General features: G+C 37.7%; 1 protein-coding gene across 7 annotated transcripts in view; it reads right to left on the bottom strand.

Moving 5' to 3' along the window:
- The window catches only part of PDE1A (phosphodiesterase 1A), a 191,838-nt gene that overhangs the window by 123,977 nt on the left and 44,003 nt on the right, over positions 1–23,858 (bottom strand). For 2 of the 7 annotated variants that reach the window (XM_032446003.1, XM_032446005.1), the window contains exons 1-2: positions 15,175–15,506; positions 14,830–14,943 (exon numbers count right to left, since the gene is read on the bottom strand). In XM_032446003.1, coding sequence (XP_032301894.1) covers positions 14,830–14,943; positions 15,175–15,245 — 185 coding nt within the window. In that variant the 5' untranslated portion in view covers positions 15,246–15,506. The other 5 variants (XM_015868294.2, XM_015868291.2, XM_015868296.2 and 2 more) reach the window with 4 other exon arrangements.

Raw genomic sequence — 23,858 nt, 5'->3', positions numbered from 1 at the left:
GATCTTTATTATAACAGCACGTACCATACAACATTGTGAGAATGGTGCTAGTTGCAAGCTGTGTTAGAAGGGAATGCAATGCAGCTATTTGGTCTAAGTGAGGACAGCATTAGATAAGACTGTCCCTTCCCAACTGTCTCTCCCTTCCTGCCTGTTTTCATTCTCCAAGTTACTACAGAAAAGTGCTAAAATGAAATTTTTGAATGAAGCACCCTAACAGTAGAACAGAATTGGGAAGCGCAGCACAGAAGATGTCCAGATGCACATGTGTGGAGCTCTCACAGTTGTTATTAGCTGCCAGGATGGCAGCGAGCAACTGAATTTTTTTCCTATGTCTAGTTCCTTTCATCCATAAAGGGAAAATTTCCCAGATGCATTAAATGTGGTGATAATAATACATGGTGGTGATCACAATACAACTTGCAATCTTCTGATTTTATTAGTAGAAATAAATTAATTAACAAGCTGAGATACAACTGACTGTGTGAACAGAGGGGGCCACCTTTACTTTGTCTGCAAAAATAATGCTCATTCATTACCAAGAGTCAAAAATCCAAAATCATGGCAACAAATAATAAATTGTTGAAATCTGCTTCTTTTCTTCCCTCTGTAGTAGGGAAAAAAAAAGGGGGGGAGGGGGGGGGGGGGGGGGAACCAAAAAACAAAGCAGCCTCAGAAAATCCTTATTTCACTATCAGGTGACATGCTCACTTAGTAAAGCAATGAAAGAAAAATAAAATCTAGTAACAGCTAACTAAAAAATTATGACATACTTGACATAGCCCAGTGTTCATAAAAAGGAGTGAGCAATAAACCTTCGCCAAATTCCACTGCATCTTCAAAATATCGCTCTCTTTTGTCACAATAAAGTAAATCTGTTTTAATCTTTCATTTCTTGGGGTATAATTCAATAGTCTCCAATTAAACTGGAGTAAGTTAGACCAGAGCCAGGCTAGTTTTATTAGATTATGGACTTGGAGTAATCACAGGCTAAAATTCTTTGGTCTATGGGTATGACATCAACTGTATCATGATAATAACACTTCAAAAACTACTATACATACTTTTTTCCACGTTCAAAACTCCAGACCTCCTTCATTCTGTCCACATTTATCTGAAGCAGTAGTTCAACACCATGTTTCTACTAAGGAGAGAACTGAAGGTTGGATCTTGACATTTTCACACATATTTGAACTGAAGTCTCACAAAGCTACAAGATTTCTGATCCTTTAGGCAGAATCACAAATTCCCAGTACTGTCAGAAACCAGCAGATGCTTGCAGATGACCAGCCAGCAGATGACTGAGCTAGTAAATAGAATCCATAGCTGGGCCACAAATTACTTTTTTCTGAGATACAGAACTGCATTATGTAGCAGCCTTCTTCTGCAAATCACCAAATAATTTTCAGCAGTGAAGTATCATATGGAGATTTTTGCATTCGTGCCCATGTATAAAGCTGGAATCGGTCCCATGCATGTGGTAGTCTGCCAATTTCAGCAAGACATGGGTGCCAGCTAAAGAGAGATTTAATATAGCTTATACAATGTAGAAAATTTTCAGTTCTATGCCAAGAGGATCATCATAATGTTAATCATTGTCAAATGATAAGAATGCACTTCACTGTGAGAAATCACATCTGTTGTCACTTGTGGATCTTTACATTGTCATTCTTGAGCTTTAAACAGTATCCTGAGTCCATTTCAATGCAGAAAAAAACAGTATGAAGAAATGAATACTGTTCTTCATTACTTAGAATGAAAAAGATATAGTAAATCTCTACAACTTCAAAGAATTCTCCCTTTTCCTCCAAATTCCTTCCCTTGAAACCTTTCTCTACCAAAGCTGATGTCTTATGGTTTGATTCTATTCCCTCACTCATCAAACTAAGAATGTACTTGAGACTGCATTTAAAAATCAAGTTCTATTAATAACCATGTGTCTCTAAATAGCAACATGATTCAAGGACTCTGCAACTTCTGACTCTTCCTCTGCTAAAGCAACGAGATAATTTTTGTATTGAACTGATTATGAAAATCTTCTAAACTTTCAAACTAAAAGGTCTTAAGTAAAACTTACAGGAAATTATTCACTTCCATTAAGCCATTATCTACTCTTTACATATTGCTTTCATCTTATATCTGAACACAAGGATATTTTTAAACTAAATGCAGTGGCATTCTGGTTACAACTTTTTGGTTGCAAATGAAAAGATGACCCAGCAAAGAGCTAGAAGGCAGAATAGAATCTGATGCATAAGATGAAATCAACTGCCTCCCATATCCAGAAAGAAGCTGTCCAAAACTGAGTGCAATTCAAAGGAGATGGGATGACTTGATATGGTGTGTACTCACCTGAGCCACCAAATTTTTTCCATAAATAAATAAATTTTTTAAAATGATGAATAAATCATGACATTTTTGTTGGTTGGTTGAATTTAATTAGTCTGTAGCAGAGCTGGCATGTGATATTAGTAAATATCCAAGCATACAGTGAAAAAACAGAAATACAATTAGAGGACCAAATCAAAGCTAACATTATCCATATGCATTCTAATATCATGTTTATTTTAAACATTGGGACAAGCGTTGTCATACTTCCACTAAATTTATACACAATTTAGACTTCTAACAGTCTCTACACTTTTTAATACAAACTTTAGTTTAGGCTGTAACAGAGATACGAGCAACTCAGAAAGTTTGGACTCAACTATAAACTCTCTTAATCTTCTGTGATGCTCATATCCTGTGTTTACCCCATAACAGACAAGCAGCTGCCATATGTTCACTTTTAAACTCTCTTTTTCATTGTCTCCTACGTAGACAAACCATTTTTCTCAGCTAAAATTCAGTTTCATGCAGAATATGTACCACAGAAGCAGTACATGGGCATGTTCTTGGAATTCTGAAGAATAAAATACTGTAGTGGTGAAGGCAAGGGGAAAGTTTTGGAATACTGAACAAGAATTAGGAAACAGAAAGTTCAGGTCATAAGCATTCTGCGATCTTCTGTTCTAACAGGATGAGAATATAAAACAATTCTTCAATTTCTTTCCAAACAGAAGATCACATGAGTTAACCTATTTAATAACAGATAGCTATTCAGTATGCATCATATATTTTTTAATTACAAGTTGGGAAACCAATCATGTAGTTTGGAAGTGTGTTGAACCAAGACATTTTAATGTTTTTAATTCTACTTACTTCTGTACATTATATCATTAAATTATTCTGGAAGGTAGGGATGTTCTAAGAATCAAGTGGAGAAGAAATTCTTTTCTGATCTGTAGCTCAAGCAAGACTGTGCCTCACCAAACTATTCCAGAGAAAAGCTAAAAATAGAAGTATGTAATTCTTTCTTGGAGACAAAGCTTCCTCACAGTTATCACTAAACTATTTAAATGTGTATGTTATTAACAGTCTACATTTTGACAAGTACTTGACAAATATTTTTAAATATTTCCAGAGAAACAAGCAACATTAAATCAATCTGCTTAGGACTTCAAAGTCAAAAGGCCCAAACAAGCCAGAGTTTTTACCTATGACATTTTTAGTAAAGAACATAATACTTCTGTCAGCACTCACATAAACCAGAAAGTATCCAGTAGAAACAAACTTATTTCAGAGTATAAATCTTTCTGACTCTACTTACATATACTCTTGCCACTTTAAGTAATGCTTCCTATCATCACAGTGTTACTCCCTAAATGTAGTAGTTCATTCAAGAAATAGAAACAGTCACATAATTTTGATGCAGATTCAAGGTAGGACTATAGGAGGGAAGGGCTCAATACTTTCCAGTGAAATATCACAATGTAATGTTGTTAAAGCATCAAATATTTGCGCTACATAGGGAAGTTAAGACATACATTTATTCTCATTATTGAACTTGTAATAAAGCTCAGCTTTACAGGAAAAAATAAAAATGTATTTTAAACACTCTTAAAGAGCTACAGGTACACACACAAACTAGTGCTAGTCACAAGTAAACTAATTTGAAGACTAATTTTTGTCCCAATTACTTAAGAAGATGCATTCTCAAGAAAAATATAAAACTAAAATGGAATTTCCTTGTCACCACACTACAAAGCAGAGAAAAGGCTATTGTATCTCTACCTCACTGTCATCGGACTATGCCATAAACCTGTTTTTTTCTCTAAACTAACTGATGTTATGGTTAGTAAAGGTGTTTCAGTAATCATTGAGACATACAGACATAAAAACAGCTGCTGAAAATAACTACTTTGTGTAGGAGATAATAACAGAAGAGTATTTGAAACAAACAGAAAATGAAATTGCAACAAACATCTCTGTAGGAAATATGATGCTAGATGTTGATTCTTTAATATGTTCTGCACAAAATACAACAGAAAATACCCAATAGCATTTCATTTCAATTTACCCAGGCAGAACAATAGCTGAGTACTGTATATGAACAAAAAACAGTAAATACTACCTGGTAGTCTGCTACTTAGCATCTTTCTGGCATAAATTAAACTAGCAGTGAACCATTCAAATACAAGTGCCTCCAAACACTATTTATCAGAGAAATTCATAACAATTAAATGTCAGCATAATATTTATGGAGGCTACTTATTTTCCTAGGGGCGCCATAAGTCTGGAGAAGGGTTGGGTCAAACAAACTGCAGCCAGTGTCAAACAGCAGATAATGAAGCATAGCCATTTGCATAGGCAAACATCTTCCTTTAGATCTCTTCCTGTTAAATAACACTGCACCAAATAGTATCTGCATTCTGCCTGGAAGGCTGCATTGCTGTAATTCAACAGACTGTAAGACTACCAAAGAGCTCATTAAGTAAACAGTAACAAAACCAGCAAAAAATGTTGAATGACTATGATTACAAATATTTATTTATGCCATCATGTAGCAAGCCTATGATCAATGAGGAAGAGTTGAGCAAAAAACACATTTCCTTCTCTTTTGCAAAACAAACAAACAACAAAACCACCACTTCTTTGGGTGGATATTTGTAGAACCACAAGTTCTGGAAAAAGTAAAGTTTTAAAGCATGTCTTTCCTTTTTCTGTCCTCCAGCAGATGATACTTAAAGGTATCCTGGCTGCTCTGGAAGGCATAAAAATCAGATGTATTTGACTAAATTGCCTAACAAAGGAGCACACTTACCCACCTTAGACATGACCACTGAGGTCATGCCTATGACCTCAACTTTTGAAGGTAGATGTAATTGAAGATTTTATAGAACCTTTATCCCTGATCTTCAGAAAACTTAAATATTTGGAAGACTTAAGGAATGGCATTACTGTTCATGCATTTACATTTTGGAATACTTGTTTATTTGTGCTCATTTATGGCTGACTCAGATGAACATTATTTCTCTTACTCATTCTAAAGAATTTAAAATAAATAACATAAGTGTTCAGCTTTACCATACAAGCTATAAACAGCAGAGTGCCAGCTATTGTGTATCCATACTCAGGGCATTTTAGTCAGGAAGAATCAAAATTTCATGTGGCACATTTTTGAAGGAGTGCTTCTTGTGTTTGTTCTTTTTTTTCCTTTTGGGAGGGTTTACAGACATCCAAAATATTGCCAGTGGTGCAAGGTACAACCAAGGTAAATAACAGACTTAAAGAGTTACAGTTCTGTGACTGCTGGTTATAGGTTACCTAGCAGTACTTAACTGATTTAGTTGAGGTGCAAATACGTGATTACTATTCTCCTGCATTAGCCAAAGTACACAACATGGATGTTTATTCTGGACTTCTTTCAGGCCAGCTTTTTGTTGGCTACAGGGACACAGATGTTATCTGATGTATCATAAAGCTGGAGTGACATGGGCAAAACTTGATTTTCATAAAAACTACGACTACAGAGCTAACCTTGCAAAAATACTGAAACCCTCAGCACAAGTACATATTGCATCAATACTTTCTCCCATTACACTAGAGTAGGCTTTACTGCGTCACAGACTTGAAACACAGGTGACCTGAGACTGCTGGTCTTTTGCTGGTGAGCTGCACTAGATGAAACAGGACTGTCTCCTATCACTTCATCAGCTATTCCCACACCCAGACAGCTTCCTGCATTAAAAGGTGCAGCTAGGTGTGGAAATGCGCAAGGAATCCAACCTAAGAACTGATTCAAGTCAAAATTAATAACAGTAATAAGTATTACCAGGTTGTTTTTAACCCACAAGAATACTCAGCATGGCATCAAAAACAGTTATACTAGCAGAGTTAAGAAAACTAGAATGGAGGCAAGAATGAATCACAGGAGAAAACCTGACTTATCGTGGCTGCTGGTCAAATTCTTTGGGACCACATAGCCAACAAACTCATGCAGCTCACAGATCAGTTTGGCAACTGATTTTCTAGGAGAACCCACAGAAATTAATGAAACAAATCATGTAACAGCATTAGACTTACACATAAGTTCTGCCAAGCAGCCAGGATCACCTTGAGTTTTAGGAATAAGTCATGTACTCCATTTAAAATATCTTGCATATATTCTCTTGGAGAGCAGGTGTCTAACTGGGGAGCTGAGGGGGCTGGCTGGGCTTGTTCAGTCTGGAAAATAGAAGGCTGCAGGGTGACTTAATTGCAGCCTTTCTGTACTTAAAGGGAGCCTATAAACAGGACGCGAATCAGCTCTTTGAAAGCATAGATAACAGCAGGAAAAGGGGGAAATGGTTGTAAGTTGAAGGAGGGAAGATTCAGGTTGGATGTCAGGGGGAAGCTCTTTACAGAGAGAGTGGTGAGGTGCTGGAACAGGCTTCCCGGACAGGCTGTGGATGCCCCATCTCTGGAGGTGTTCAAGGCTGGCTGGATGGGGCACTGGACAGCCTGGTCAAGTATTAAATGGGGAGGTTGGTGGCCCTGCCTGGGGTGGGAGGGTTGGAGATTCATGATCCTTGAGGTCCTTTCCAACCCGGACCATTCTGAGATTCTGTAATCAGAGCCCCAATACTGGGCAACCTGCTGCAGACTTTAGCAGGTATTGAATGCTTTCAGCAGCTCCTTACTAGTAAGTCTAAGCAGTTTCCTAAAGATGATGAGAGACAGAGGAGACGGCTTGCTTGTTTAGTTATGCTGCACTGCGTGCCCAATTGTTCAGCTTTATGGACTGAAAGCTGAGTCACTTCACTGTCAGCTGTAACTTTCTAATCAATATACTTAATTTCTGTTCAGCTTGCCTTTGCCACAGCAGAGTGCAATTCTCTCTCAAATTTTAGTTGCTACTGCTCAGTTTTTTGTTTATTTCCTTTGTAAAATTAAAGGAATTATTTTCTATTATGCTCTAACTGTCACTGTACCTCTTCTCTATGAGATCATACTTTAAAACTTTGATGGCTTGGTTCATGAAACAATGTGGCAGGGCAGTACAGAAGGAAAAAAAAAAAAAAAAGAAGAGAAGCCTCCAAAATACCCACTGCCACCAGAGCATGAGTAAAATACTCTTTGCTCTGCAGTGTGGGAGTCAAACTTAGCCCCTTTGGTCCTTGGTTGCCTGATTTTACTCCCTTCAGGGGTCTTTGTTTATTTGGCAAAAAGGAAACCTGCTGGTTAGATATGATGGCAAAGCAGCTTAGAACTTGCTGCTAACTAGTACACCTCTAACCTTGCTTTACAGCATTAGCTTTCTAATCAACCCGCTGAGGTTTAACCTGGCAAGCAGCTAAACACACTTCGTTTGCTCACTTGCCCCCCCTGGAGGGATGAGAGAGAGAAATGGAAACTAGAACTTCACAGTTTGAGATAAAAGCGGTTTACTAAAATAGGAGAATGGGAAGAAAAAAAAAAAAAAAAAAAAAAAAAATTAATGATAACAATATATATAGCTGCAGTGTGATTACTTGCAGACCAAGGCACAGCAACAATACTATGATTGATCCCACCCTCCACTGACCAACACCTTGCAACCCCTGAGCAGCAACTGTCCCCTGGCCAATTCCCCACAGCTTTATGGCCTCCAACACAATATCATGTGGTGTGGAATAACCCTTGGCCTAACTCAGGCCACCTACCCTGGCTCCGCTCCTCTCCTGCTGTTGCACCACCAGAGTGTCTCTTCCCTACCAAGCAGCCCAGCCTGGCACAGGATGTGCTCCCATCACTCAGCAACAATCAAGACATCAATGTGCTATTAACACCAGGGCAAATCCTGAGTAAACAGCAGCAGAAATGCCTGCAACTGTTTTGTTCTAACTCTACTCCAGAGATGATACCAGGACAAACCAGAGTGGGAGGCAAATGCAAACAAATACAGCAGTGCTAACGTTCAGTTCACTAAATAATTATTTGGTCATCTTACAGGATGGACGTTATTTCTATTAGCTTGAAGTTATGTTTCTCTTTCAGAGAGAAATATGAAGTCAATGCCAAGTCTTCTTATAACATCCACTGGTAATAATGTAATTTCAGTACTTAGTCATTTGCTGTACAATCAACAAGACAGCTTGGTTTTGCCTACCCAGATGTTTTGACTGCACTCTGTAGGACACTGCAAAAAGTAGCACTTACATGTGGGAGTGCATTATGATGAACTAAGCTTTGGGCCAACATCCTTGAGAGACAGGTAACTATTTTGTAGCAGACTTCAGTGTGTTCCAATTAAATTAGAGAATGATGTTGTTGAAAGAAAGATTCACAACAATTGATTGGCCGACAGGCCAAGCAAGTGCCTCCATACAAGTATCCGGAAGGGGCCCCAATTAAAAGGAATGTAACTCTTTCGGCAGCAGATGATATGCAGCCTCTTTCTAGGCAGAGATCTGAATTGAACAGTATGAGTTAAATAGAGAAAGCATTTTTTGAAATCTTAGAAGCATAAGTATAGGCAAAAGCCTAAGCTAAACAAAAATAAAGAAGAAAGAAATTTGAGAATTCATTTAATTGCAGTTTCACAGTCAGCTTCATAAAATGCTATCTTTAATTTCCTTTGCAGTGTTCTCAGATAAATAACATGATTTTAATGGGAAGCGTATGTGAATGCTGTATGCACACATACATTTGAAGATCTGCAAAGAGGGAACTTTCCTTTTGAATCACACAGAGAATGCAAGATCTGTAAAGGCAGGATTTTGCTGTTCATAGTCGTATCATAGGCAAATTACAGCTTGTGGATCACTCCTTCAATTTGCATTCTTTCTCTAGTAGAGCTTTCTTAAGTGCAGCAATTCACCTAGCCACAGTAAACTGGAGGACTAGCATTTTCTCTAATCCATCAAAAGTACCACTAAGTGCTAGCAATTGCAGCAAAAAAATTAGTATGAACTGGGAAATAAATACAATATGCGATGAAAGTTCCTTTCTAACAACAATATTATTGTACTTATGTCTAGATAAGAGAGTTCTTTATATTGCTAGTGCTAAGTATCTGAGTATGGATAAAATATCTATAGTTACTGAAAGTCCTGTAATATATTATAAGTTTAATTGGATTCATATTTTTAGGCTACAGAATTATTGTGAATTATTTACCTCGTCTACCCAAATACAGAAACACACTTTGGTTTTGGAATCAAAAGAATGGTTCACAATGCATAACAGAACATTTCTGACTGTAATTAGAGAACTAATGGGAGCCATATCAATCACTGGGTAAATCGTTACACAGTTTCTTCATTTTTTCTGTTCAGAGCATTTCTGAAATCATACTTTGACAAATAGTGGCTTTTATTTAACTTCAATTCCATTTATACACAGCTCTCATTTGAATTTTTTCAAGAATGTGCAATTTTCCTTTAAAGAAAGTTTTTACATTGGTAAAAAAAAAAATGCAATATTACAAGTAAAAACTTTTTCAACTGTATATTCATTTGTTCCTAATGTAGTTACCACTATGTGACAATTTCTGGCTCGTTTTTTTTTTTATCAGTTATCCACCTCCTAGCCTATTTCTTCTCCTCTGATTCTTCAGTATTCATAAGTTTACAAACTTGATATCACAAAACATTAGGTTTTGATAACGATAATCTCTCCACTTAATTTTTTGTGAGCTTTCATAGTTCATGCAAATTGCACATATAGACATGGAAAATAAGCAAACTTTAACGCCAAATGCAGTATAAAATAGAATATGAATGAGACATGAAAAAGCCAACCAAAAAAAAAATTTAAAAAAATCAAGCAAGGTTTATAAAACTGTTCCATATCTTTTCCACCAGTATCCGAGGGTCTGGTGAAGGCACAACTGAGGGAGGTTTCCTAGCTAAGGTTACCCATTCCAGTCCCTTTTAGACCTAGCAAGCTGCTAATCTGTGAGTGCATTTGAAGCCTTTAAAAGCATTCTTGCTTTCAATTCAGCAGGTGTGGAGAAATGCATTTCTCCACTTTCCTTTCAAGTCAAGTTTCCCCAGCTCACAGACTAGGGCTTTTTTTCCTCTACAAAATTTGTACACATGCAGCAATAGGCATTTGTCACTGCAGCACCCCAGGTTCAACAGACTGGCTCCAGGAGAGCCAGGCTTTTAGTGCCTAAAAACTGTCCTTTCTGGAGTCTGTTTTTGGATGCAGAGTAACAGAAAGGGAAGAAGATAAGGCAAAAAGGTTCTGCTTTTCCTCAACTCCTTTTGCCATCCAGCGTACCAAAAATTAGTTTTAGGCCAGCAATGGCAATAGTAAATGTTCTCTGATTTAAACCAGTAACAATTACATAAAGTAGCTTATTTTAACTACATGTGAGTTCAAACCCCACACACATTTCAGATGCTGCATTTTAACTTTTTCTGTTTAACAAAGAATTCTGGCAAATGTGCCACTAAAAAAAAAAAAAAAAAGTTATTTTCTCAGTAATTAATTTAAAGCTCAGAAATGGAGCTTATTCCAAATACTAGGTTCAACAGTGGTGGAGACAGAAGAAGCTGTTTGCAAAGAAGATGCCTACTTGCAAAAAAGCTACTTTGTGGGGGAGACTGTTCTGTATATGACACTGAGTGAAGTGGCAGACAGCCAAGGCTTACTGTAAACAGACTGTGCACCATTCCTCAGCATAATGAGGAACACAGGGTTAAGTCAACTCCAGATTAAGGAGAATACCAAACACCACAAAGCCAGTGAGCATACAGAGCTATGCTTCAAAGCCCGTTCTCTGGGTGAACCCTTGTGAAGCAAAATGCTTAAAAGAAGTTGCATCTCTTTCAGAGCTTACTAATATTCTCCGTCACTATTGGAAGAGAAGCTCTCATGGGCAGCAAATACTCCAGTCCTGTTGACACCAGAATACAATCCAACTGGAGACTTAGCTACTGCCTAAAGAGAGGTTCTACCTCACAGAGTGAAAGGCTAAGGCAGAAGTGAACTCAGTGACATTAAATGCTCTAAGAAGGATGCACCTGGACAGGCCATAAGGAGATTCCTTCTGGAGAGGAACATATACAACATGTTCCTCAGGCAGGCAGAGCCAGTCCCAGTGTGGTTTGAAGTGCTTTAGCTTTTACTCTTCTGAGTAACAAAGAATTATTTAAATCACACTATTATACAACATGTTTTGCTGACACTTGTTATTTGTTTCTGTTTTCTCCCTGAAGTATGAAACAGTAGAAGCTTGCAGCCTGCACACTGAAAATGTCTTAATTCAAAGACCAGAAGCTTGAGTCAAGACAGAAGTATACACAATTCCTTTTCTTAACTAAGTCCTGTTACAGCAAGCTTGTGTTTTATTCAGTCTGACATCAATAAGCTTAGTACCAATGCTAAGAATCGAATTACTTCAAATTAACCTCCCCACTGCCAGAGAAGTTCTTCATTTGCAGCAGTGCTGCAGTTTCTACTGCAGTTTCAGTATGAAGATAAGAATTGGATTTTGACTTGATGCGCAGTAGGCAGAACCTGGCTCTAAGGCCACAGAAACAGGGCAGAAGCTGGGTATGGACTCCATGTTATTCTAAATATCCAAATATTTACTACAGGACATAAGAATAGCAGATTATCAGTTTGCACGGAACTTTCTGGAGTAGAAACTATGTAGAAAGGCTTTTCCACCTAAGGTCATGCACATTGCCCAGTTTTCTCGCTGGTTATTCATATGCAGATTTCTTGTATTTGAGAAGTGTATTCAGTTCAAGTACCTTAAACAACAGACTGCATTTACAATGTAATTATATACATACATATATATATATATAATATGTATAATGTATATATAGATATAATATAAATGTATTTTTTAGAAAAGACCTATGAAGTTAAATGTATACAGAACACTGCAGACAAATCTTTATTTAAATGTAGATTAGATAAAAAGCTGACATCTTAAAGTGAAATACCATTTTAACTAAGGACCTACTGTGTATCTTTTAAACACTAGATAGACACGTACCTAAATGAAATCCAATGATCTTTCATGAGCAATGACCTGCTTGCAAGATGATGATTGGAACTCTCAACTAGCATAGAAGACTGTACTTTGTACTCTAGTCCTCTGAACCAGATCAAGAACAGATTCAGCCCCATAATTCACACTATTTCTTGACTAAAGTGTAGAAATATTACTTTAAGAGTGTAATCGACCTCCACACATACTCCACTAACAGTTCTCCCCCTATGACAAAACAATTCTGACAATCTATAAAGGAATTCTTTCCAAATGATATTATCAGTGTTCGTCCTACTTATCTGTCCATCTTTCCTCCACATACAAACATACATATCTCTACACCAGCAAAATTAATCATTTTCCTTAATGTCTCATGTTTAATCTGTGAATTCAGTATAGAGACACGTTCTAAAAAAATTCAACTCTTTAAACTTCTCCCATCAGAACACTGATAGGTCAGTGATTTCCTTTTAACTAGGGAATGACTAAAATGAAATCATTAGGAAGTCTGAGAAATACTCAGCTGTGCATTTATGTAATAATATAACTCTTTCTTTCTTTCTTTCTTTCTTTCTTTCTTTCTTTCTTTCTTTCTTTCTTTCTTTCTTTCTTTCTTTCTTTCTTTCTTTCTTTCTTTCTATACAAGTATTTTAGCACCACCTTGCAGTCATAACAGTCGTGAGAAAGATAGTTTTCAAGTACTTGAAAACCATTGTTATAATTAGTCCTAAAGAAGCCCAAGCCTTATTTTCTGGAGCTGTTTTAATGAGTATCACTACTGTTTAGTTACTTACTTTTGATTGCTTAATGGAACAATTCTGAAAGAAAATACTTCAGCCCAAGAAACACCACTCTTACTCTGATGGTAGTACAGAATATACAAAATGAACAAAAGCAGTAGATTAGACCCTACAGAAATAGAAGTCTGCACAAACTGATGGAGGTCTCTGCTGGAAAGGCTGAGAGGGGATCTTATAACTTCATAAGCACCTACAGCTTGGGAGTCAAACTGATGTAGGCAGACTCTTTTCAGTGGTGAGCAACAGTAGAACAAGGGGCAACAGGCAGAAACTGCAACACAGGAAGTTCCATATTAATACAAGGAAGAAATTCTTCACTCTCAGAGTGACACTGAGCTGTAACAGGCTGCCCAGAGAGGTTGTGGAGTCCTCTTCTATGGAGATATTTGAGACTCATCTGGATGCCTACCTGTGAGACCTCTTGTAGGGTGCCTGCATTTTCATGGTGGTTGGAGTGATCTCTGGAGGTCCCTCCCAACCCAGGGGGTTGGAATTTTGTGAATCTGTGCTTCTGTGTGTGAAACTCAGAGGCAAGGTGTGTGGCATCAGGCAGAATATTTACTCTGCTAGGTGCACTTTGAGGTTTCCAGGGCTAACATGTTTGCCAAAATGCATAATACTAAACAGTGATTACAGGATTCATAGCAAATATTCAGAAGCATATCACAAACAAGTTTTGATAAATTCCGGGCCATAATTGAAAAGTTGCTTTCCACAGAGGCAAACAAACTTTCTTGTGAAAGAAAGCAGACGACAGAAATTCCTTTTCCCACAGTCAGCTCAAATCTCTACCCAATGCACAGGGGAAATAGATAGAGACATAGCCAGTACATTCAATACTTAGCACTCGAATTGATGCAGAGGTCCCAGTCAAACTTTTTCCTTCGGCATCTAAACGACTGTATAGTAACTGTGGCATACATTTAGAAGCTCAGTATTTCAAATCTTTCCAGCTAAAATGAGTGTCCTATCATCACTTCCAAAGCAAGAATCATAACGTGACTGTTCCTTTGTAACATCATGATATCAGCTTTCAGTGAAAAATACAGACAAGCACTTGAAAGAGGTGCCAAAGTTTAAGGTGTTCAGAACACACTAGTTGACTTTCTCTCTGACATGCTACAGATGTTTGTTTATTGATCCCTTACACCAGAAGACTACACTGAAATTTTCACAAGCATACCTAATTACACAGAGCAGGTGCATGGTGGTCCCTTCAAACAGTCCTTTAATCAGTTTTAGGCATTGTTAAGCACCAAAATAACTGACAAAAAAAAGACCAAAACCACAGACATAGCATCCTCCTAATAACTAGTTATCTTTTAACACAGGCTTCTTTGCATTCTCTAAAGGCAAAGTACTGATACTTCCTATGGAACTGCAGTAGCATACTTACCTATGTATACTGGCAGGAATGATGAAACAGCTCTGACAATGCTGACTCTGAAGTTAACATTTACAAAAACACATCAGAGCCAAGGGAGTGTAAACATGAAAGGACTTACCTGCATTTCAATTTGGATAACTAGTCATCTGTCTTTTAAATGAGGTGATTGAATCTTACACAGCATCCAATATTAAGTACCCATGATACAAGAGCGACGTACAGTAATATGAGAGCAAACACTATTCACAGCTTAGAGATAATTCTCTGATTTGCTAATTAGTCATTTTAACGAACGAAAACCGTCTTTCGCAACGAATAGAACAAAAGCCAAGGAGGGAAGTACTCACATTCCTTTGAGCCGCTGCCACATTTTCTCTGCATGTCCTCCTATTTGATACTTTATAGAAGTGCTTTCCAGTTCACGAGTTGTTTCCGTTGCTCGAGCCCCCATCGTTACTGTCCTACAGTGATACAGTTATAGTCAGGCTCAGCAGCAAGTAAAAGCATTCCTCAGTCCACTACAAATGTCAGATGATCCACGCATGTTAGACAGTAGCAGCTTTCACATCAAAACACATCAGAATTACAAAAGCTGAGGGATGATTCTGCCTGAATTGCTACTCACTTGGGTAGAAAAATCCACTCTTCCCCCCCACACACACCAGCACAGAGCAGCACACAGCTCCTCTGACCTCACGAGTCTAATCCATACGCGTGAGCCAGCTACTACACTACCGACTGCCTGCACAGGCTCCTTCCTCATGCACTTTGCCTGCAGTAGGAATATGCACAGAAGCACAAAAGATTCCTTAAAACAGGCTATAATGCATTGCTATGCAGGATAAATGTGCATGGTTTTAACAATCCAGAAGGAAAGAAAGCCTGGCTTCTCCTCTGCAGGTTGAAGAAACAGGCTGCAATAGGAAAGCAGATGGTAGGAGCCAGTATCAGCCACATCACCCTACAAAGAGTGCATGTTCAAATGCCAGCGTTTTCTTCTCTTTAGATGATCCCGAATTGATTCTTAAGGAGTAAATATCTACCAGCTTCTTGAGAAGAAAATGACCGACTAATGTTAAGTCGGCAGTGAAGTATAAATCCCTGCAGAAGAGAAATTGAAGAGCTCTACAGGTTGTTACTGAAGGAGTATGCTGTAATGATGACTATTCACCTTCTCCTAGCAACTCCACACAGTAGGTTGCTGTCAGTTTAAGTGGTGGGAAATGCAGCAGCTGCAAGACAGCCCGCTCAGCGAATCCTGCAGGACAGCACCACGCTTGTGTCTGCCAGCAGAACTATTAGGTGCAGGCAAACAGCACAGGGGCTGGGGACTAAAAGATATGCCAGCCACACAGCACATTGCCAGGGCTGCCTTTCAAGTGCAGAAGTAAGCACCTGGGTGTACAGCCAACACTGGGTTTTGGAACGGGCAAAGGAGAGGATTTCCTTGCTTGCCTAGCTGCAGACCTGCCTTTGTAGAGTGCTTCCTGTACTGTGTAAACAGCACTGCAGTGAATCAGAAACAATCTTCATTTCTGAAGCAAAAGCCAAATAATCAAATATTTCACAGACTTCTGTCAGATATTGTGTTTGTTTCACTAAGAGCTGTGCGAGAAGCCAGGCAAGAGGAGGGTGCCAAGTGGCAAACAACGTGCCTGCTGTCAGCAGCTGCTGGTGCCACCCAGCCAGGAAAGAGGTACCGAGTTGGGACAGGCCACTGTAAACCAGGGCCCTCAGACACCAATTAGAAGGAGCCTAAGATAGAAGATTCATATCCCAGTACGGCTTTAATTAGACATCTTTATATGTATTAAATGGTACAAAGATGTGACCTGATGAGAAGTTCCCATCTTATGCAACTGGCAGAAAGGGGTAAAGCATTAAGTACTTAGGATCTTACAGAAAAATAAAGAAGCGGCTCACTGCTTTGAAATAATCCTCATACTCCTCAGAAATTTCTTATCAATTTACTTTCTCCAGGATGCTTTTCTCCTGTACAAGTTACAGATTTAAAACATCCCCTATTGGAGTTATAAAACAGTATGAGATGTATCTGTCATGCAGTGATCTCAGGTGGATAACTAAATGCTGCATTTCATTTACTTTTCTGATTTTAACACATAGGCAATTTTAAAATGGTATTATTTTGGTGACTTTCACTGAATTATTCCTGACTCAAACATATTATCATAATTCCTATAAACTTTACTATCAATATCCAAAAACCACTTGTAGGATGAGAAATCACTCTTATAATTTTCAAACAGCATCGTAAAATGATGATGATGCAAACAACTGTTTTTTCAGCAATTGCAAAGCATTTGCTTGGTTAAAAAGGCAGCAGTACCTCTGAAACTTCTCTGAGACTTCCAGTTCTGTTGTGGATGGAGTCCGTCCTACAAAGGTTGGGAAGAGTATAAAGATTTCTCCAGGGAATAACTAATAAGAACTCTCACACTGATCCGGGATCTTCCCTCTGGTAACTCCCAGACCTCTGAGACAACTCAAAGAAAACAAGTATTTATAGAAACCACATTGACCTCTAGGGACAGAAGGGAATTTTAAGGGCCTAATTTTTCTCATAAATTATTCCCTGTTCTTATTCAAATCTACAATGAAAGAAGTAGTGCATGTAAGTTGTTCTCTCCCCAGCTCCCTAGAAAGTAAGCATTGGAAAATATATTGCTTTGATTTACTGGAGAGAAGTACTATCAGCAGGTAACATCCCTCATGAAGGAATAAACCACCCAAATATTGCTGTGAGCGGACATACACCCATGAAATTTACCAGAACTCCACAAAGGGAACCAGGCTCCCTGTGGGCCCACATTGCTAAAACAGCAGAAAGCCCTGCAACAGAATCACCTGGCCAGGCTCTGAAAATGAAAGAAACTGCAGGAAACACATAAAAAGAGATCAATAAGTCATTAGAAAATCGAGAAAACCAAGGAAGTAGCCCAAGTAAGTGTTCTGCATGCTCCTAAGGAGAATGAAACAAGCCACTTAAAAAACAAAAAATAGTTATGTTATTATCCTGGAAATGTGAGTAAATCTATCCTCATGGAAGCATGAAGAGAGGAAGAAAAGCTGCAGCAGCAGCTCCCCATGGGCTCACAAGGCAGCACAAGGCAGGAGCTTGCTGCTAGAAGAAAGGACAACCAGAACTGCCCCTTGTGCAACAAGGGAAGTGGGGAAGGAACTACAGCTGACCCAATTTGCTCAGAAGTACACATCTGCTGTACAAACTGGTGTGAAGGTGATCCAGAGTACTAAACAAGAAGCAGATATTTTAGGAAGTCAAGTCAACCAGAAACATAATACTTGAGATGGTACACTATTAATTTGCTTTGTTTCCCAACTACTACCTGTTCTTATTCTGTTCTTCTGCTCCTGCCCTAGCTAATCTTTCCAATATTGAATACTAAGAGACCTTTACTTCTATTCCAAAAACACAGTTAGTATGAAAATGACCTATGTTAAAACAGGGAAAATCCTGCAGCTAACCTAATGAGAGAATGGCTATGGAAACTAGAAAGGGCTGTGCAGGTTCTGATGAGGAGAATTAGAGTTTTATTTTAAATAAACCCCTTACTTCTCAAGAGAAGTTAAATATACTGCATTATTTGAAATTATCTTCACAACCCATATGTGGAGAATAAGGAATAACAAGAGGTCTTCAGGTGACTCGCCAGGTTAATATGCATTCCTCCAGATCCAATTGCACAATCGTCCCTGCGGAGGAGCTGCAAAAGGGCCGTGAACCAATTAAGAAATGTGAAAACATCAAAGGGAAATAGAGAAAAAAAGAAAAAATATTTTTAAGCAGACACAGAAGGTATTGGATCTGACTGGATCTCTATGCTCTGGCTTCTCAACCAGCAAGCACTGACACATTCACTGAGGCAAATAAAGCATTGCACATCTTTGCTGGGTGTTACAAGTCAGGAAGTTAAGTACTGAGGAACTGAATGCCAGTGGGTTCAAGTATGCCATGTTAACATCTCATTGCTCAATCTCTACCCCTAGCACAAAGGGCTGGATAACCAGGGAGTGCTTGCAGCATATCCTTCCAGCCTCCCCGGTACCTGATGCACTCACATTTGTAACGTGCAATCTCCTTCTTCACAAGCAAAGATTAGCTAGCTTGTTATGCCCAAATGTGTTAATTGTTAACAAATAAGAAGCATAGTGAAGGAAAAAACAATATCTACGCTTATTAAAATTGAAGGACTTGATTTAATACATAGGTCTTCAGCAATTTGGCAGGGGTAAAATACTAATGTTACAGTAATACTGTCTCCATACAATAATTTTAGCAGTCTTACATAATTGATGGATAACCATTTGTAAGATTCACACATACAGCCTACAGTGCATTGGCATCAATTCAATTAAGTAGGTAAAAGCTGAGATTGATACAGATTGATAATCATCAACAATGATTAGATGACCTAAAAAAGGAGAACCAACAAGGAGAATCTTCCCTTTTTTTTTTTATTTCTTTTAAATATGTTTTTCTGCATGTGATTTGCTGTATATGGGGCTTCAACACTGCTCAACTGCCAGCTGAATGCTACATCCAGCTGCAGGGATATGGAAACTGGTCAGCAGAAATTCAGTGGGTAACTTGAGTCAAAACAACTTTGATACATGGGAAACAAACTGGATGTCTGAGTGAAAGTGGATGGAATGGACACAATAGTTATGAAGCCTTCCTTGCTATGATTCCATCATAACCTTTCAGTTGTTAGTTGTAAAACTTTAAGAAGCAAGAGGCTGCCCTTTACCTTGTATAAAACACATCACTAGAGAACCACTGAAAACTAAGGTATTTCAAAATAAGAACACACTGGTTTGTAATAACATCAAGCTGAAGTTTAGGTACAGTCACGTACATAAGAAATTTTCATGAAAATAGAACTAACTTCTAAGAACCCCTCAAGAAGTGATTTGGCTGAAAAACAAGTTCATTTTTGGGAAAAGGGTAAGAAAAAAGGAAACCAGTTTAAAACTGGCAGCACTGCAGAAATAAAATGCACAGATTGAAATAAACTGTCGCAGAGAATCATGAAGACAATGGTTTGCTTCATGACAACATGAGATTGCTACTTGTCAGTGGCAAAGAGGGCAAGGCTGCCTACATAATGAGAAATCAACAGTTGTAGAAAAATATTAATTTGCTGGATTAGCTGTGCTCCTAACAGATGACAATGTGTTTTGTTAAATTTCACACTTTTTTTTATCACTCATTTAGGAGTATTCATGAAGCTATTGTAACTTTGATAATCATGTAACAAAGAGGTAATGGTAAGATAAAAGTCTTCTAATTCAAAAGCTGTGGTTGACTGTGGAAAACTAACTGCCAAGTTTTTGGCATGGGTGTACAACTCGGGAAAAAGAGAGAACAGAATAAAAGGTGAAAGAAGAAAGGAAAACTGGATTTGACAGAGCATCTGCCAGTTTATCCCATAGAACTACATAGGAGGCAAAGAAAATAACTAGCTCATGGTGCAAGATGCATGTGCACAAAGCCAGCATGGAGCACAGTTGTCCCAAGCTAACTGTTGTCCAGATAAGTTATTTCTAGCATCTATTTTGAACTACTCGACAAAGAAAGTTGTTCACTTCAGATATATGTTACTACCACAAGGACCATAGCAACAAGAAAATGTCTCTTGATATTTATAAATGACTATGATAGAACAGACGGGGGAAAAAAATCTCACAAACTGAAAATGGAATTTGGTGAAGACTGAAAGTTATTTCAAAAAGGACCAGGTAATACATTAAGTGAAAGTCCAGTGATGGCTGTTAAACAAAATGGTTCAGATGCAACATTCAGCTTACAATGCCTACAAACTGCAGAATGTCATGAGGTAAAAAAGCATTATCAGAGAGGGATCACCTTAAGTACCTACTCTTTATTATATTCCTTTTCTGAGTATCTTCTCCTGACCACCACTGGAAACAGAATACTAACTTGGATGATACACTGCATAGTACAAAACGTACACAAGATACATAGGATGTCTGAGAAAATCACCAAATTCAGCTTTTATTTTCAAAGCTTCACAAAAAAATTCCAGCTGTATAACATTCTAACTCTATAGAAGTCAGTATGAAAGAGAACTGAGTATTATTAAGCACATGACGTGACAGGGTTGGAGTATGCACAGTATTATCTGATTTAACATAAGTCTGCTCCAAATATATACATTTTAGGGACTTGCTACATAACTTGAAAACTAAGCACTGCTGAAATCAGAAGGGTCTTTTGTTAGCATATTCCACATTTTAACCTTAATTCCAGCAAGATGGAATCTAGCTTTTGGCTTTAAAACATCTGAAAAGATGAGTAGAGTATTCAACTGACAGTAAAAACTGGAAGCACATTTAAACATTAGATCAACAGTCTAGCATGCAACAAGATTAATGACAAGAGCAAAACTTGCTGACAGTCAGATGTTTAGTATAACTTAACTGTGTTTAATATCACTGGAGCAGGCAAGTTCAAACAAAGTGTAAAGGTAAAGTTTAGGGAAGCTTTCATGTTGCCCCAGTAAAATATCCCTCCAGTCAGGTTTTTCATATCAATTTGGTATAAATACCCTTAAATATGGTTTCCAATAAAAAAAAAAAAAAAGACAGAAATATGATATTTCAAATCAAAACCACAACAAAATTAGTTTTTAAAAATTAACTGTTTCTTCCTTAAGTATTAGAATTACAGATTCTAAAAGCATAATTAATTATCTACATTATTAATTCATACTTTATAGAGACTTGGACAAGTGGATGTTAAGCACCTGTTGAAAGTCTGCCCATTGGTGGAGGTCAGCAGAGCTACTCCCACATGTAGGTTGACTCCCAGTGCCAGGGAGCAGCTGAACCAAACTGAAGGTGTTGCTGTTGTGCTGCTCTTCCAGTGACAAGTTAACATCATCTGTAAGGGGTGCATAACCAAAGTAGCTTTGTGCACCCTATGAAGAGCTGCAGCTCCTCCACTACAGTCTGTTCTCATTGCAATGTACCTAGCAGTATCCTATACCCACTTTAGTGGCATAGAAAGGGTAAGCCACCATTACTGCAGCTCCTACCATGCCCACTGCCATAGCACAAATTCTAACACTGATGGCTAGTGGAGTTATACTTGTGATAGGGACTTAGAAAAGAAAGAGTGGAAAAGAATGAGACTTATTCAACTGAACTTATGGGATCCTTTTTGGGATTTTCTCACCCTACCTCTCTTAGTTTACTTATTACTATAATCTAAGTTGCCATTTCCTTGAATGTGCTTCCTGCCTGTATTCATCTCCACTGTAATTTCTGAAAGTCTGGAGTTTAATTCTGATGGAACCTGAATCAAACTCTGACAGATAGGGAGAAGTGAACTAATACTACTGCTGTGTTCAAAAACATAAAGATCTTAAATAAAACAATGAGGCAGTTGCCCTTGAAACAGAGCACAGACTGAGCATAAAACAAGCATGTCTTTATCAGCTTACAGATGCAAAAAAAGCTGAAAAGTTTCTGCTTGATCTGACATGCCCACCTGGCCAGGTCAGGTCTCTCCCTGCTCTGGGAGATCTCCCTACTGCCATAAAAAAAGGCACATTTCAGGTTTTTAGCACAAAACACAGGAAATGTTTTGGAGATCTCAAGTGAACACATCTGCCCAATTTTAGTGTGTATGCAAGTTAAAGTCCAGATGTAGACAAGAATAAAGAATAGCACAAGTATAGATAACTGTGAGTAAGGAACAGAGCATTTAAAAAAAAAAAAAAAAAGGATAAAATACTTATAGTTTGGTAAGCTACAGTGCTTTTTTATGCCTGTTGCATGCTAACACTAAAAAATTCATTGGCTCTCAATATCTAGGGTAGACAAAGCAGTAATTAGATGAATTTGTAACAAATACAGTCTAGGCTAGAAATGAAGGAATGTTCTCCAGCTATGAAAGTCAAATATCCAGGCTGACAATGAAATCTTTTCCACTAAAGCCTGAGAAAATGACAGGCAAAAATCTAAAGTCAAAAACTTAGATAGTCCCCTTGTATATCTTTTTTTTTTTTCCTTTTCTTTTTTTTTTCTTTTTTTAATTTTAAAAGTACGTGTTTGAATTAGCTTGAGCTGAGATATTCTAAAATATCCTACAGAAAAAAAATGATAGGAGATCCCGCAGAGAAGCAATGGGACAGCACATTATAAACACGCAAACACTTGGCTACTCCCAGAATTCTCAGCATTAGTAAAATCAAATTTTCAATTCCACTAATGAAATGCAGTCATTTTCTTACAAAAAGAGAAAATGTCCTCAAAAACATCAGGCTACCAGTTCTAGAATCTCTCTGGCAACAAAGAAATGTTTGCACTTCACTCAAAATGAAAATATTGCTGTTTCTAACTATCCAGAAATGTCCCATAGGTAGTATTTATATGCATGGATGTTGTTTTGGTTTTCTATCTGAAAAGCATATTGTTTCACCCAGGCAGGTGCACTGCAGCACACTGATGGGCAAACTAATTTGACTTACAAAAGCAACATTATTGGTGAAGTAGACCTTTACAAAACACTGATTTTTTTTTTTTTTTTTTTAAATATAAAAACTTGTCCTTTATTTCCAGGTGACTAAGTTCCCGTTCCCAACATTAGCTTTATTCTAGTTTCCTTTTTTTTTTTTTTTTTAATACTTTTTCTATACAGTACATTGCTTCCTCTTTTTCATACCTGCAGATCATTTTCCAATTACAACAAAGTTCTTAAATCTCCAGCAACAAGGCTTAGTTTGTCACATCTTGAACACAACTAAAACAATCCACTGTGAAATCAGCATCCCAAATAAGCTCTCCAGAAGTTCTATATTCTGCACTGCTACAGCTGCTTTCTGTGAGGTATCTCAATTGGTCATCAGAAAGATGAAATGGGCTTTTTCTCTGCTTGCTTGTTTGTTTATAGTATTTGATAACAAGAGTATCTTATATTTGATAGCTGCCAATACTGATAAGTTCATCAATAAAATTATCCATGTATGTGTCTGCTAACAAAAGATGAGCAAACACTGAAGAAAAAGCTTGGTGTACATATAAGAAAAATACAAACAATAAAACAATCCAGGGGACTAGAGGTTTATTTTTAGTTTGGAATTAATTTAAGCATCTTTAAACTGTTAAACACTTTCCATTATTTGATGCTTCAGTGGACATTACTTGAGATGACAAAATTATCATCACAGCAATGGAGAATTTAGAAATGGAAATTAAACCTGACATATTGACACATTACTTATTCTGAAAATTCTAGAATGCTGAGGTTGGGGATTATTTCCATAATATTTCCATAATTACATATATAGATTATTACAAAAACAGATTAAAA

This window comes from Coturnix japonica, chromosome 7 (genome assembly GCF_001577835.2).
Source record: "Coturnix japonica isolate 7356 chromosome 7, Coturnix japonica 2.1, whole genome shotgun sequence".
Classification (NCBI taxonomy): domain Eukaryota; kingdom Metazoa; phylum Chordata; class Aves; order Galliformes; family Phasianidae; genus Coturnix; species Coturnix japonica.
This window is presented reverse-complemented; position numbering and strand designations above follow the sequence as displayed.